Source organism: Lepidochelys kempii, chromosome 9 (genome assembly GCF_965140265.1).
Source record: "Lepidochelys kempii isolate rLepKem1 chromosome 9, rLepKem1.hap2, whole genome shotgun sequence".
Classification (NCBI taxonomy): domain Eukaryota; kingdom Metazoa; phylum Chordata; order Testudines; family Cheloniidae; genus Lepidochelys; species Lepidochelys kempii.
In genome coordinates, this window is record NC_133264.1 from 76,752,777 (window position 1) to 76,770,407 (window position 17,631).

General features: G+C 43.7%; 1 protein-coding gene across 3 annotated transcripts in view; it reads left to right on the forward strand.

Annotated features, from left to right (window-relative positions):
• Positions 1 to 17,631, forward strand: part of LOC140917667 (fibronectin type-III domain-containing protein 3A-like) — an 86,299-nt gene that overhangs the window by 32,950 nt on the left and 35,718 nt on the right. For all 3 annotated transcript variants that reach the window (XM_073360949.1, XM_073360947.1, XM_073360948.1), the window contains 3 exons: positions 2,661 to 2,736; positions 4,197 to 4,273; positions 16,839 to 17,067. In XM_073360949.1, coding sequence (XP_073217050.1) covers positions 2,661 to 2,736; positions 4,197 to 4,273; positions 16,839 to 17,067 — 382 coding nt within the window. The remainder of the gene's footprint in view (positions 1 to 2,660; positions 2,737 to 4,196; positions 4,274 to 16,838; positions 17,068 to 17,631) is intronic.

Consider the following 17,631-nt stretch of genomic DNA (forward strand, 5'->3'; position numbering starts at 1 on the left):
GAGGGTTTAACTATTTGAACCATTTAATATAGACAGTGTTTAGGATCCCTGTGTTTTAGCCATTGTAAAACTAGCATTCTCCTGTGGTTATACTATGTATACTCGGCTCCTATAACCAACTGAAAATGTAGTTTGAGATGTAGGGTGAACCACAGGCAAAACTTCACTATAATACATGGTTTAAATTGTCCCCCAGCCATCCTGGTTCCTGGATGAATTGGCAGGGTATCAGGAATGTAAGATTAGTTGGATGTGATGCCATTTATTTTAAGGCAAATTATAGCTCATTGTTCAAAGTAAAAATTAGTTAAATCTGTGTGGTGTTGTGTTTTTTTAATTCTTGACTAACATCAGCAGTAAATAATCCCTGAAGCCTTTTTACTTTCCTTCATTCTTTAAAGGAGGTAAAGATTAAATGTCCATAGAAAAACCACCAATGTACAAAGTAAATACTTAGTTTTTTAGTGTAGTGAGGTTTTTTTGTATTACATAATATAACTACAATATTGGGTCAGACCAACTGTCCATCAATCCCCTTATGCTGTCTGACAGTGAATCTACCAGAGCTTCAGGAGGAGTGTACAGAACAGGGCAGTTGGATTGATCTGCTTCTGGCAGTCGGAGATATGGGGTTGCATTTATGATCATTTGGCTAATATTCATGGACTTAAGATGGACCAATCCTCCATGAACGTAGCTAGTTTTTTTTTTTAATCCAGTTATACTTTTGGCCATCCTAACATCCCACACGGAAGAGCATTCCACAGGTTAATTGTGCATTGTATGAAAAGCTGCTTCCTCTTGTTTGTATTAAACCTTCTGCCTATTAACTTCATCAGGTGACCTGTGATTTTTGTGTTGTGGGAAAGATATATAATTTTCTAGTCACTTTATCCACATCATTCATGATTTTATACACATCAATCAGTTTCCCCCCCTTTAGTTACCTCTTTTCTAAACTGAACAGCCCTAACTCTCCTCATATGGAAGCCTTTCCATAACCTTGATCATCTTTACTGCCCTTCTCTGAACCTTTTCCAGGTCTGCTGTATCCTTCTTGAGATGAGGCAACCAGAACCGGACACAGTATTCAAGCTGTAGGCATACCAAGGATTTATATGGTGGCATTATGATATTTTCTGTCTCATTTTCTATCCCTTTCCTAATAGTTCTAACATTGTTAACCTGTACAGTAGGGTGTAAAAGGTAAACACAAAGTAGAAAACAGGACAAGTAATCCTCAGTGAGCTCCCTCAGGTTTTAAATTGAGTAGCCTCTGCATGCAAACAAGCCAGGCACTTAACATTTTATGTGTATTCCATTGGGCTGTTAATTGGAACAACTATGATCTTGACACTTCGCAGCACAGGTAGGCAAAAATCTGGCGCATATTCATTTTGAACGGACTAAAATCTTGTTTGTTAATCCCTGGTTAAATGTGTTTCTTTTCCTTTAAGACTTGACTTAATATTGATTAAATAAGCTTGTGTCAAAAGCAAGGAAATTAGTATATACAGCTTCCAGAGTTTTGATTTGGGAATTACATAGAAGCCTTTTTGTGTGAATTGGAGAGCCTGTATTTATTTTACAGCTGTGGTAGTGTTAACTTGCCAACAGTTCCTGTCCCTGCACAGCTGATCAAAAGGTTGTAATAAACAATTGTAATGTTGCCACTGTTTGTGGTGTAACTTGCTGTCCTCATCCCTTCTGCTGCAGCTCCTCCAAAGAGAAGCTATTACAAGCCATAGAGCAAAACACACACTTGTAAAAACAAACTGAGAATTAACTTAAAGCTTAAGGCAATTTTTAATGCTTAATTGTATTGCTGTACAGTGGTACAAATAATGGATTTAAACATTTTCAATATAAAATATAATGCACAAGGGTTTTGTCTTCAGAAATAAGACTGACAGAGACTATATCCAGAGGCTTTATCTATTTCAAACAGTCAGATACAACAGTCAATACATTATATCTATTTGATTATAAAGGAAAATTTTAAGTAGGTTGAATGTGTCTAGGAAAATTATAGGCTGCTTGTCCTCAAAAAGAGAAGGCATGGAAAATATTAATGACCAAGTTCAGAAATAATTTTTCTTCATAAAATTAATTGGTCTTTGGAGAACTCATTGTCAAACTATATTTTAACCTATTTTCAGTGTGGAAACTCTTGAGTAAAATATCCTCTTGGGTAGAACATCTTTTATAAATACTCTCTCTAGATGCCCGATCTTGTCAATCTAATTCTGAGATTGTTGAGGCGGTGTCATAGAGAAGACTGTAAAGCAAAATGTATTGACTTTGCATAAAGTATTTATTTCTTAGATCATGTGGTAGTGGTATTTAAGTAAAAAAGGGAAATGGCATGGAAAACAAAGTTGACAAAGAAAAGTAAAGTATATCTTACGTTTCATCTGTAACTAGGGAGGAAATGACTGGTAGGTATTATCGGAACAATTTTGAATGTTTCAGAATAAAGGATAACTATATAATTTATTGAGACTGATGGGAATTCAATCCACATTATTAGTATTTCTAAACTTGCCCTATTTGCATCTATAAGAAATTTTGTAAGACGAGACTGGAAAGGAATTTTTTTTTTTAAATCTCTAAAATATTTTAAATGAAGTTTATTGAAATTACTGTGTTTTTGTTTTCAGGTTATACTTGTGCAGGTAAACCCAGGAGAAACTTTCACAATTAGAACTGAAGATGGACATATCCAGTGTATCCAAGGTAAAAGAAAATTCCACTGAGTTCAATCAAATGTGTTAAACAGGGAAAAAAAAAAAAATGTAAAAGATTCTTCATAAAACTACTGCCATAAGACTTCCACTACATAGTCATAGGTATGTTTACATGTTTTCAGTCATACAGTGAATGAGTCTGTTCAGTCTGTACTGTAAGCATGAATAGGAATCCACTGGAAGATAAATGTTAATCTTGAAGAGAGTTAAATATCTTGGATGTATTACATCTTAACAAACTTCACTGGTTATTTATAAAATATAGTGCAGGCCAATTTGAATCTTGTCTTAATTAGATAACACTATTGACTTGTAATGATTGTGTCAGGATTTTAACACTTCAGTTTATTGAGGGTTTTAGCTACCTTACTCCAAATTACTTTAATATGTATTGTATGGCAAAATCTCTGTGCAATCTCTGGGTAAGGAATTACGTCCAAAGCCTCTGTTTGTCAGAGGGTGGAGATGGATGGCAGGAGAGAGATCACTAGATCATTGCCTATTAAGTTCACTCCCTCTGAGGCACCTGGCATTGGCCACTGTCGGTAGACAGGATACTGGGCTGGATGGACCTTTGGTCTGACTCAGTATGGCCATTTTTATGTTCTAACACTGTGGTATTTGTAGTCTGTTGCTATTCAGGAGTGAATACTAATATCCATGTAGTTACAGAGACCTTGTTCCATAGTAGCAAATGGCAAGTCTGCAGATTTCAACATTGGTTTAAAAATGTGCTTATATTATATAGCACAATACTTCCAAGATCAGCTTTCTGAAAATAATTGTTGTATTCTCTTAACAAAAATGGTTGCTGTTTTTTACAAGTGCAGATAGCCAGAGTAATAAGTAATGTTACTTTATATTTTAAATCTACTCATCAGAAAGATAAGAAAACCAGCATTATCCTATACAGATATTTAAGTAATATCTAGTATGTGAGAGCATAAAGCGGTTATGATTATTTCCTATCCACAGGTGTGTTTTTAATAAACCCAAGTAGTATACATCCAAGTGGAGCATTTATATGGGGCAGTATGACAGAAAAGTTTCCAAACATTTTAGTGAGACATGAAAATTGTATTCCACGCGCTGTTTTGAGTGAACGCGAATCACTCCTGTGAACAGAGGTGACTTTATATCTGCTGATGAACACTGTTAAAATATTTTTGGGGTTTTTTAAATGGAAAAAGTATACACTAAGATTTGCTTACCATTTTCCTAACTTTTAAGTCCCATTTTAAATTCAGTTGTCTAAAGATGGGTGGATAAATGTGGATGGGCAGCCTATGTAACTTAGCCACGTTTTTTTAAATGAATGAGTGCTTACCTTTAGGCCATCAAATAAAAGTGGGGAGGGGTGAGGAGATTTCTGATTGTGTAAAATTTGGAATACCCACTGTGGTAAAAAGTGCTAACACTTTTAAATCTTACACTTTTTTTCCTTTTCAGGTCCAGCACATGTTCCTATGGTGTCACCAAATGGTTCTGTGCCTCCGATATTTGTGCCTCCTGGTTATGTATCTCAGGTAAGAATTAATTTACAGTTTTTTGTGCTTTTGCATCAGAAGTTACTGCTCATCACATCCCTAATAAAAATGAAAGACAATTTCTAAAGCTGTTTAATAGCTGTAGAAATCATGGTTTCCTTCACAAACAGATCTAGTATATCAGGTGTCTGATTTGTGCACAAAGGCTGAGATTTTCAAAAATGCCTTTTGACTTGGGTATCCAATTCCAGTACAAATGGGAATTGCCTGACCAGTTCCCTTTGATGGCTTTGAAAACCTTAGCAATATTTGTCTTTTATTGGCAGTAGGAAAACCTAATGTAAGTTGGAGAGAATTCTTTTAATACCAGTCTGATTGATGAGTTTGATAGTCATATTCCACAAGTGCTACCACTATTCAGTAAGAGCAATAGTTGCTTCCAGACATTCCAGTTGTATGATCATGGATATATGTAGTGGAATACAGAGTCTTTCACCCGTTAGCTCACAGATTTGATTTACTCCCAGATCAGTCATTACCAAAGTAGTTATAATCTGACTGTTTGGGATCTGTGTTGACATGTGAAAAATCTTAGTTTCCTATGACGCCTCTCACTGTAGTATCTAATCCCAGCACAGGTAATTCAGGTCCATAATCTAAATCGGGGTGGGCGAACTTTTTGGCCCAAGGGCCACATCTGGGTATGGAAATTGGTTGGCCATGAATGCTTACAAAATTGGGGGTTGCGGTGCGGGAGGGGGTGAGGGAATCCAGCTGGGGGTGAAAGCTCTGAGATGGGGCTGGGGATGAAGGATTGGCTCTGTGCTGAGACCGAGGGGTTCGAGGGCAGGAGGGGGATCAGGGCTGGGGTTGGGGCATGGGAGGAGGTCAGGGATGCGTGATCCGGGCAGCGCTTACCAGAAGCAGCAGTATGTCCCACATCCAGCTCCTACATGGAGGCGCGGCCAGGCAGCTCTGTGCGCTGCCCCCTCCACAGGCACCGCCCCTGCAGCTCCCATTGGCTGCAGTTCCCAGCCAATGGGAGCTGCAGGGGCAGCATGCAGAGCCCCCTGGCTGCCCTTAAGTGTAGGAGCCAGAGGGGGGACATGCCGCTGGTTCCAGGAGCTGCATGGAGCAGGGCAAGCCCCCGACCCCACTCCCCGGCGGAAGCTCGAGGGTTGGCTTAAAACGTATAGAGGGACAGATGCGGCCCCTGGGCCATAGTTTGCCCACCCCTGGTCTAAATCATAGAGAAATCTGTTCTTGCCCTTGCCAGATTCTAGCAAGTTCTGTTTGGAGTATGTGGATTTTTGTTTGTATGTTTAAGTATTAAAGCTCTCCAGATATGTGAAAAAGTTTCATTAAAAAGAGGAATTTTGCAGCATGTTCAAAAATTGGTAGTCTGGTTTTAAATTAATTGAATCTCCTTTTGGAGCTCATTCCATTGCCAGACTCCCTCAAGCAAAACACTAACTCTGAGACCTAATTTATGCATCACCTCCAGACTAGATAACAAAACTCAGGACATTACCTGTTAAATGCATTATCCCAGAGCTGTCTTAGGTCAACCCATGACCCACGTGGATGGCTTTGAAAAATCAGAAACAAAATCTTACACTGTTGATGCAAGGTACTTGGGAGCTAGCAATGGTTATAGGTAGAAGAGTCATATGCTTTCGATTGTATGTCTGCATTGATTAAACCTTTAGACCAAGATATAGTAGATTAATTTTCTGTTTCTAGGAAATTGTGAAAGAGTGGTTCACTGACCAGATTCTTGTAGGAGACTTCATCTATTCCTCTCATAAGTTAAAGGTGGAGAAGGTGGCATTTCTTTACACTATTGCTACATTGTCATCCAGGATTAATGATTAGCCTGATAGGACCCCAAGGCGTTACATAACTGATTTCACTGGGCGGTGGGGTGGGAGAAACTAGGTGGGAGGGGAGGTCAGTGTTCCAGCTTGGTTTTCACAACTTTTGCCTCTCCCAGCCAACATGATTTTGGTCTTGCCCAGGTTTCATTTGAGCCATCCAAATTCTTATCTCTTATAAGCATTGGGGTGTCCAATATTGGCACCTGTAGGGAACTATATACAGCTGGATGTCATCAATGTATTGTTGCCAATGAAATCCATGTTGCTTATCACCTCTCCAAGAGCTCTCATGTAGGACAAGATAGATCCCGCTGGGATTATACTAGTGAGGGCTTTGGGGAGCAAGTAGTTTCCCATCAGTTCTTTGGGTCTGGAAAGGAATTATCAAAGCAATTGTACTGCAATTGTCTAGTTCAGCTATGTGATGTAAGTAGGTCAGTAGTACCTTTTGACTGACTGTGACAAAATCTGCAACCGTGTAGAATGATGGCGATATGGGATCTGAGCATTGTTAGGAGGAGGTTATCTTTTAGTTGGCCTATTTGTCCCCATGCCATGAGTCTGCTTTAGTCTTAGTTCTCGGTGGTAATAGATGTCCAGGTGATGTAAACAATCACAATAGGCACTAGATGACAGAGTCAAAAGACTTAATAAGCATGGTCTGCTTTTCCTTGAGGGGATCCCTCTGGAATATAGCTGAAGCACATTGTTTGCAGCACTGTATTTAAACTTGAGCTAACCATAGTGCAGATAAATGAGACTTCTGTCTCCCATACTTTCTTCTTTTATATCAGTCTGTGATGTCATCCTCTCATACTTGTGTTTGTTTTTCATCTTTTCCTGGCCAATGTAAATACTCCCTAGATCTTTCCTCAGGTTATGTCTTCTGCTCTTTTATAGTACCTCTCAAAGGATTTCAAAGTCTTTCTCTTTATCAACATTTATCCTCTTAACACTTCAGTGTAATAGTTAAATATTTTATTCTTTGTGCTGAAATGTAAGCTGAGACAAAATGCTAGTGATTTGTGCAAGAGTACTTGGTAAGAAAGTAGCAGGAGTCTTTACTCCTCCTTTTGCTTTATCTTTTTTTCCTCTTTTAGGCCTTCTATCTTACACTTTTTCTGTGTTCTTCCTAAACTGTGGAGATCAGAACTGCCTGCAATATCTGAAGTAACACCAAAGCTATTCAAATGAACATGATTTTTTTATTTTTATTTTTATTTTCAAACTGACTAATTTCAAAAATCAAATTTTCTTTGAATAGCATGTCTGGAAATATTTTTCAAAGGCATTTTTAAAAGGAGGAGGTTTGGTTCTTCGAGTGCTTGCTCATATCGATTCCAATTAGGTGTGTGCGCGCTGTGTGCTCAGCCATCGGAGAATTTTTACCCTAGCAATACCTGGTGGGTCGACTGTGGAGTACCTTGGAGTGGCAACTTCATGGCGCTGGATATATACCCCAGCCAACCCAGTGCCCCCTCAGTTTCTTCTTACCACCAATGACAGTCGTTGGAACTGTGGAGCTTGGCTTTGCTACTCTCCACTCTCCCTAGTGTTCACCCTACAGTTTGTTCATAGTTTGTTATTGCTATAGATTAATAGTTGTAGTTCTAGTTATAGTATAGTAGTTTGTATTAGTGGGGAGGAAAAAGGGGTTTCCGCTCCTCACCGTACTTGATTGGGCTCATGCCCAAAGCTCCGGGCTTTAAGCGCTGCAGATCCTGCTCCAAGCCCATGCCAATGGGTGACCCCCACAACTCTTTCCCCCAGACACTTCAGGCATCTCACCAGGTGGAGAAGTGCAGGATTTGCAACAGCTTTCGTCCCCGGACTAAGGAGGAGCGGGACTTTCATTTGAGACAGCTCCTTATGGAGGCGACTCTTAAGTCCTCAGCCTCCAGCAGCGCAGCAAGACCCAGTGCCAACCGCTTTGGTACGCAGCGCCCCAGCTTCAGCTACAGGAACGGTACCGCCGCGGCACCGCACCAACATCTTCAGTCTGGCACTGCTCTCACTCACCTGGTCAGAAGCGGCACTGGAAGCCAGAAAAGGCTGGCCCACCTCAGCAGTCACCACCCTTTCCGGATCCAGAACTTCGTCCCGCAGCAGAGTGCCTGGGGACACAGGTGACGGCCTCGACACTGTTGACTCCGGCACCGAGGATGGAGCTGTTGAGTCCGGTGTGTCTGGACTCCCCAACTCACAGCGTGGTTGAGGTCCAGTTGCCATCTACACCAGATACCTTTGCGGCGGCAAGGGATCTGATTGCCTTGACTGTATCAGCATCCCCTCAACAGACCAAGGCACTGCCAGCTGTCCGCGTGGCACCATCTAGGGGCAAGCTGACTCTTATTCACCCGCTGGCACTGTCGGTTGAGCCTTAGCACCATTCCCAGTCCCGGCACCGCTCTCCATCGTGGCGGCAGTCGTACTCGCGGCACCACTCTGGCACTGGTCTTGACACTGCTCCGGTCGCCATCCAGGAGTAGACGCCGGTCATCATCGTTGAGACCCAGGTCCAGATCCAGGCGCCGGTCCAGGTCCCGGCACCGATCTAGGTCCAGACACCACTCCCCAGCATCATGGCACCGTTCTTCTCCATCTTGGCACCAATCTCTAGCTTTGCAGTACTGATCAACTTTGTCTCATCGACATGATTCAGCGCAGACCCACTCAGCACCACCATGGCCATCGCTTTCCGCCTCTCACTCATCAAGGTCTGAGGCAGGGTCTCAGACCGCCACCACTCGGATCACGGCCGCCTGGGCTCGGAGCGGATCAGTGGCAAGCGCAAGAAGAGGGGCTTGCTCAAGGGTCCACCCAGTGGCCCTTTTGGACACCCTGGGTGTACCACCAGGCCCAGGGTGTTCCCTCTGGGGCTTCTCACTCGGCCCTGTCCGAGTCGCAAGTGCCTGAGGCTTCTTCCAGCCGTCCTGCTCCCAGAGGCATGGAGACGGTGGCGTTGTCCTTCCAGGCGCCAGCTCCTCTTCCTTCAACTCCAGCTCCTGGCCCGAACACTGAGGTTGCAGGACCGGAGCAGTGGGACAGAGCTCAGCAAGAGGCCCTGGATGATCCTCTCCCTCCCGTGGCGGCATCCTCATCTTCGCCCGATGAGACTGTGGCGGGGACTGCTGTATCGGGTCCCACCCCCGATAGACCTCTGCGCCCACCAGGAACTCTTGCGCAGGGTGGCGCAGAACATGAACCTGCAAGCAGAGGAGGTGCTAAGGGGGAGGAGCGGAAGTGTTTCGTTCACTCCAAAGGGTATGATTCTCTCTACACTTGCCCACAGCCCTGTTCACTGGTGGTGGCCTCAGTGAATGAGAAGGAGCATCATAGTCAGCAAGCCCCAACACCTAAATTGAAAGAGGCCAAGCGCCTCGATTTATTTGGGCGCAAAGTCTACTTCTCAGGGGGGCTCCAGCTCTGGATTGCAAACCAGCAGGCTCTCCTGAGCCGATACAATTTTAACTCTTGGAACTCCATGATGAAGTTCAAGGAACTGGTTCCTCCAGAGTCCAGAGAAGAGTTTGGGGCTCTGGTAGAGGAGGGCAAAATGGTTGCGCGAACCACTTTGCAGGCCACATTGGACACCGTGGACTCTGCTGCTCAGACCTTCTCTTCAGGGATAGCAATGAGGCGCATTTCTTGGCTGCAAGCTTCTGTCTTTCCACCAGAGCTTCAGCAAACTTTGCAGGATTTTCCCTTTGATGGAGGGGGCCTGTTCTCAGACAAGACACTCGGGGCTTCAAAGACTTTAGGGCCATTATGCGTTCGCTGGGGATGCACACACCATCTACCCTGCAGAAACCATTTAAACTGCAGCCTCAACGCTCCTACCCTCCTCCTCGGCCAAGGCAGGACTTCTATAGGAGACGGGTGCGGTGGCAGGAGAAAACCCTCCAACCACCAATCCAGCCAGGCCCAAGGTCCTTCCAAGCCCTCGGCGAGTCCCAAACAAAACTTCTGAAGGGACGCCCGAGGATGGTGTACCGGACCTCACTAAGAATCCTACCCCATTCTTGAATTGTTTATCCCATTTCCACTGTGCCTGGTCCCTCATAACCATGGACCGTTGGGTTCTTTGCACGATGGAAAGGAGATACTCTCTCTCCAATTTTCGTTCTCCCCACCCTCCCTCCCCGTCCCTCTTCAGGGACCCCTCTCATGAGCAACTCCTTATCCAGGAGGTGCAGTCGCTCCCTGCCATGGGGGCGATGGAGGAGTTTCCAAGGGAGCTAAGGAGTGGGGGTTCTACTCCTGTTACTTCCTAATCCCCAAGGCAAAGGGCGGGCTTCGGCCTATCCTGGACTTGTACGGACTCCAACAAATTCATGGTAAAGTTGAAGGTCTGCTTGGGCACCATTATATCTTCCCTGGAGACTGGTATGCCGCCCCAACATGAAGGACACGTATTTCCACATCGCGATTCATCCAGCTCACAGACGCTTCTTCCATTTTGTTGTCAACCGTGAACATTATCAGTTCACTGTCCTTCCCTTCGGCCTCTCCAAGGCCCCCCGGGTGTTCACTAAATGTATGGCAGTAGTGGCAGCCTTCCTTCATCGATAAGGGATACAGGTATACCTGTATCTCAATGACTGGCTCATCCGAGGGCGCACCAAAGAGCAGGTGCAGGCTCACCTTCAATTCGTCACAGACACATTTCAACGGTTAGGCCTCCTGTTCGATGTGGTGAAGTCAATGCTAGAGCCGACCCAGAGGATAGAATTTATCGGGGCGGTCCTAGATTCCATGCAGGCTCGATCCCTCCTTCCGGATGCTTGCTTCCAAGCCTTGTCAGGCCTCATCAGGAGCCTTCAAAGCTTCCCAACCTCGACGGCAAGAATGTGCTTGAGTCTTCTAGGACTCATGGCTTCCTGCACATACATGACCAGACATGCCAGACTACGGCTCCGCCCTCTTCAAGCCTGGATGGCATCAGTCTACCTACTGCCCAGGTTGAGTCAGCCTGAATATGGTGGTCACTGTTCCAGAGGGGGTCCTGGCCTCCCTCCAGTGGTGGCTAGACCCAAGGGCAGTATATGGAGGAGTCCCCTTCCACACCCCTCAGCCTTCCTTGTCCCTTGTCACGATGCGTCAGCCCCTGGATGGGGCACCCACCTCAGGGACATCCAGATGCAAGGTCTATGGGCCCCATCCAATCTCTCTCTCCATATCAACGTTCGGGAGCTGATGGTGGCGCATCTTGCGTGCCAAGCCCTCCAGGAGCGGTTGCATGGTTGTTGCGTGGCAGTCCTCACAGACAACACCACGGCCATGTTCTATATCAACAAGCAAGGGGGGCGCTTGTTCCTCTCCCCCCCCCCGTGAAGAGGCCATTTGACTGTGGGAATTCTGCATAGCCCACTCTATTCAGCTGGTGGCATAGTTTTCCCAGGGGTCCAGAATACATTGGCAGACCACCTCAGCAGGTCCTTCCAATCCCATGAGTGGTCGCTCCGTCCCGATATCATCCAGTCAGTCTTCCGAAAGTGGGGGTTTCCCCAGGTCGACCTGTTTGCCTCGTGTAGCAACCGGAAATGCCCGGCATTTTGCTCCCTCCAGGGCCACTCCCCAGACTTTCTCAGACACCTTCCTACTCTCGTGGATGAGCAGGTTGTTTTACGCCTTCCCGCCATTTCCCCTTGTACACAGGGTCCTGCTCAAGGTGCGCAGGGACAGATCAAGACTGATTCTGGTTGCCCCGGCATGGCCCAGATAGCATTGGTACACCACGCTGTTGGAGATCTTAGTGGATGCCCCAGTTCCACTGCCTCTCTTTCCGGATCTAATCACTCAGGATCATGGCAGCCTCTGTCACCCCGACCTATGACCCCTCAACCTCACGGCATGGATGCTTCATGGCTGAGCCACTCCGAGCTACTCTGTTCTCATTTGGTACAGCAGGTTTTGTTGGGTAGCAGGAAACCTTCTACTCAGGCCACATATATGGCTAAATGGAAGCAATTCTGATGCTGGTGCACTCACCGCAGCACGCCCTCCCCACTCAGGCGTCCGTGCGTCTCATTTTGGATGATCTCCTGAGCCTGAAACAGCAGGGCCTGGTGATATCATCCATCAGGGTTCACCTGGCGGCCGTTTCGGCTGTCCACCCAGGAGCGAATGGCTGATCTGTCTGTGCCAACCCCCTGGTCAGCAGGTTCCTTAAGGGCCTGGACTGTCTGTACCCACAGGTACGACAGCCAGTCCCCATGTGGGACCTGAACCTGGTCCTCTCCAGGCTTATCGGGGCCCCGTTTGAGCCGTTGGCCACCTGTTCCCTCCTATACCTCTCTTGGAAAATGGCTTTCCTCGTCGCTATCGTGTCAGCAAGGCATGTATCCAAGCTCAAAGCTCTTACCTCGGAACCACCATATACGATCTTCCATAAGGACGAGGTGCAGCTATGACCTCACCCGGCCTTTCTTCCCAAGGTGGTATCGACCTTTCATATCAACCAGGACGTTTTCCTCCTGGCTTTTACCCAAAACCTCACGCTACTCGTCAGGAACAACGGCTACACTCCCTAGATGTTCGTAGGGCCCTGGCCTTCTACATTGAGCATACAAAGCTGTTCAGGAAAATGACGCAGCTCTTTGTCGCGGTGGTGGAATGGATGAAGGGCCTCCTCGTCTCATTCCAGCAGATCTCCTCTTTGGATCACTTCCTGTATCCATGCTTGCTGTGATCTGGCCGGTGTTCCAACCCCACCGCTCACTCTACAAGGGCCCAATCCAGGAGATCTGCAGAGCCGCTACTTGGTCTTCAGTACAAACTTTTACCTCTCACTATACCATAGTCCGACAAGCCAGACACTATGAGGCATTTGGTAGAGTGGTCCTATAATCCACAGTACTTCACTCCGACCCCACCGCCTAGGTAAGGCTTGAGAGTCACGTAATTGGAATCGATATGAGCAAGCCCTCAAAGAAGAAAAGATGGTTACTCACCTTTGTAACTGTTGTTCTTTGAGATGTGTTGCTCATATCCATTCCAAACCTGCCCTCTTTCCCCTCTGTCAGAGTAGCCGGCAAAAAGGAACTAAGGGGGCGCTGGGTTGGCTTAAGTATATATCTAGTGTCATGAAGGCGCCACTCTAGGGGGCTCCACAGCTGACCCAAGGGGTGTTGCTAGAGTAAAAATCCTCAGACGGCCGCACACCTAATTGGAATTAGGCGCGCACACCTAATTGGAATGGATATGAGCAACACATCTTGAAGAACAACAGTTACAAAGGTGAGTAACCGTCTTTTTTTCAGCTACCCAGGGATGCATGAAAGAGTTTTTCTGAGCAAGCCTTGAGAACCCATCAACCTGCATGCTCAGGTCCCCCTTCCCATTGTGTCTGTGCACACACCTGCCTAATGCCTCTTTAGTTTGTTTGCTTTTGCTTTTACAGCAGAAGACCCTCTTGCAAGACTTGGAGGGGAAATGTATTTTTAGCTCCCCCAGATCACTTCATAAGTTATGTTGGTGCATGGGACTAACCGTGCATATTACTACATAAAGCACTGGCAAATACACAGCGTGAATAAACTGGAAAAAAAGATTACTTGTTTTCAATTATAGTTATCTTGGAACAATAGTAAAGAAAAAATTATCAGATGTAAAGGGGATTCTGTTTGCTGTGACCCAAAACTTTACTGATGGTGATTTAAAAAAAAAAATCTGGTGAATGTTCATTATTCTAAATCTTTCGGAACTAAAACTCCTTGTTTAGTCTCATGAAATTAGTATATTTGGACCAAAAAGTAATATCTGAGATAAACAGCTCCTAGGCTATAGAGAACTTATGCCTTGACCCTAGTGGAGTGGGAATATTGTGGAAATGGTATTTAAATACTGTCCAGCTCAACTGATTTGGGTGACCACCGTGGAAGGCCTAAATAATGGTAGAAACCAAGTTTTTGAAACAAAATTTGGGGTTTCTAATCTTTTTCTCAGCCCAGTAAAGATGAGGACTCACCTTGCAGTTCTGAAAGATGTACAAAAGTAAACAAATGGTGGTAATGTTGGTCTCTACGTTAGTAGAATGGAATAATGGGCCTTGACTTGTACCAATGCCAAACTATAAAATTGTAGCTGAAACCCTTATTGTATTCATTAATCTCCTTTGTCAAACTGAGTGTTTTCCTAATTAAGTTCAATAGATCCATGAAACTTTGCCATTACTTTTAGATTTATCTACCTTTAGTGAATATACTTCGTTCATTTGATGTAGAAAACTTATTTTTAGAGAGAAATTCACTCATATTTTAAAACAAACATTCAATACACAAATGACAAGTGTTTTCATTATGTTCCTTTAAATTGAAGAAGGTAATCTATATTTTTTTCCAAAAAATCCTAATAGTCAAATGGCAGTATAATTACAACTGGTTTAGAGGTCACATCACAGCAGATTTTTGTCGTAATAATCCATGAGTTGACACATTCTCGTTCTCTTGAAAAAATACTTTTCTTTTACTTGGTCAGTTTGCTTTATCTTTTATTGAGGAGCCTTTCAAAATATTTTTGGTATAAGTAACAAACCTACAGCCACAATTTCTGCTTTGCAAACTATGAAATGCTGTGATGACTTCTAATAGCCAGCTCTTCTAGTAGAGGATCTTGATAGAACTAGCAGGATAAAACGTACTGTCCTCTTCTGTGAAACTGCTTTAACTGTGAACTGTAAAACTTTTTATACAGTAATATTGCTGATGTGTTTAATTCCTTCTCATGCATTAGGTGTTAACAGGAGCAACTTAATTTAATTTTGTACAGGGCTTAGAATTTGAGAGAGGTTTACAGACTAGTACGTTGATTTCTGTAGGTTAATATTTAATGTGCAAATGTCTACAAGTACATGAGTGTTATATATTTTTAGTAATGTGGTTTAGTTGGAAATTATTGGTGGTTTAAAAGCAGTGTTAATTTTGTATGATTTACTTTGAGGACTGTATATAAGAAGCAAATCAGTTAATGTCTCAATTTTGTCTTTGCCAGTGTAAGTCTAGTGTGGGCTTTTCTCCTTGAGTCCATTGATAATTAATATGCTATCATTATTTTATAGCACCAATGTTTTGTAACCTACATTTTTGATGTAACACTATGATTGGAGGTGGCAGTCAGAGGGGATCCGGTTACAGACAAATCTAATTTTAAACCAATTTAAGTCCTCTGCTTATTCTGCTGAATTCTGGTTACTTCTCAAGTACCTGTTTTGCCTCTTTCATCAGAACATATATTCTGTCATCTAGTGTCTCTTCTGTTATATCACTCAGCAGCTAGTGAAGCTCTTCGAGAGGGGGTGGGGAAGAGGGAAAAGGAAGGTAGTTGGTTGTTCTTTGACTTGAATGGGGTTTCAGGAGATCCACCTCATTATCTCTTTAACTTCTGACTAGATGCAGTCTTAATCTAGAATCAGTGATATCTTGTTTTTGATGGTGGGAAAACAACTTTACTACCAACACAATTCATGTGACAATAATAATTTTAGAGGCCTTTGGACCAACCAGAAGAGTGGATACTGAAAAGTTTAGTCCCTTGGATAACATTTCCATGGAGCCTAAGAGATATTGGATTCATTTACTTCCAGATACCACAAGAAGGCTATAGGTGTTCTGCATCCATTATCAGCTAGGATCTTTCCCTGTGGATAAATCCCAAATTTTAGCCTATGCTTGCCTCTGACAGATGGCCTGAAGATCCAGCAGGATAGGGCATTGCTTATTGTTTCACAGTTGGTCCTAATTGTCTGATGTAGTTCTTTGAGTCCTTCTTTATGTTCCTGCTTATATATGTGCTCACCTAAAACCTTTGTTTCATCCTAAATTCTTGCCTAAATTTAGCATTTAAAGGTGTGTTAACTAACACGTGCACATTTTAAGTCTGGCATAGGCAAGGTAGTATATATATTTCAGCATGTGCTAAGACAATCAAATTAGAGCCTAAAGGGAGCCAAGATTTCAATTCAATCAGATTAGGATATGTTAAAGTATATGATGCATTGTCTACACCATTAGTTAGTTTTATATTAGCTAAAGTGCTGTCACATCTCTTTATCCCTAATCTATACAAGACCTAAGGCAGGTCATATGTCACTTTTGACATCTATTTCCCCATGTTAAGTATCCTCACACCTTCTTGTCAACTATCTAAATGGGCCATCTTGATTATCACTACAAAAGTTTGGTTTTTTTCTCCTACTGATAATAGTTCATCTTAATTAGCCTCTTACAGTTTGTATGGCAACTTCCACCTTCTGTGTGTGTATGTGTGTATCTTACTATATGTTCCATTCTAAGCATCTGATAAAGTGGGCTGTAGCCCACGAAAGCTTATACTCTGATAAATTTGTTAGTCTCTATAAGGTGCCACAAGTACTCCTGTTCTTTTTGTTGAAAGAGGTAGGGGTGGCATTTATGGTCAGTTCAAGTTTACTTGTAATATGGTACAAGGAATATGTACAGGAATATGTTATGGATATTTTCTGAGTTAGTTACATTTCTGCCAGTTTTTTTTTTAAATGGGCACGCTCAGAAATTTGGGATTTCTTGCAGAAGAGTTTGAATTTATTGAGGTCCATCACAGTGGGGATTTTTCTCCCAAAGCAATACAGGTCAGTATCTGGTTATGAATATCAATTATTTTAAGATGGAATCTAATCTTAAACATTAAGGAACGTAGATTATACAAAATTATTTTTACTGACTTTTTCTGTATTTTTCATTGCATCACAGATGGTAGAAGAAAATGGAGTTCGTAAGGTGGTGGTATTACCACATTCGTCTGAATTCCATCCTTCCATGCATCCCCCTCCACCACATGTGCCACATTACATGCATCCTCACCCTGCTTTGCTTCCCCACCCACCTCATCCAGTGTACTCTCCAGTTCCAGGGACAGGAGAAATACCACCGCAGTTCATTCACCAGCCTCCTCCACCAGCACATGTTTATCAAGAACAAGGTAAGACTTGCTAATATTGTGCTTTAACTGACAAAGGGGCATAGTCTCCTGGTTAAGGCACCAGGTCTAGAAGTGAAGAAACCTGCATTCTGTTTGCCACTCTCAGACTTACTGTGTGACCTTGGATAAGTCACTTAGAGCTAGAACCAAAAGGGATTTAGGCACCAATGCAATGTACAAAACCCTCACTCAGTTGTCACCTAGCCCTGTAGGTGCCCAAACTCAGAACCTACATTTTCACTGTAGAAGTTCCCTGGTTACCTAACTTTTTGCCTCTGGGCAAGCACACTGCTGCCTCAGGCAGGCATCTGGATGCCTGTCTCACACCGAAGTCCTAGAGCAATCCTTAAACCAGGGAGAGAGAAGTAAGGCCTGGAGACTGATCCAGTAGGGGTGCTCTGACCTAACTCCACACACAATGGCTGGCGATATTTTGAGAGATTATGGGATATTCTAATGTTAAAGCCGTTCCAATTTAATTAAAATCAAATATTAATTGGGCCAGATACAGCAAGAGAATCACTCTATAGTCCAGTGGTTAGGGCAGTGACTTGACAGGTGGGA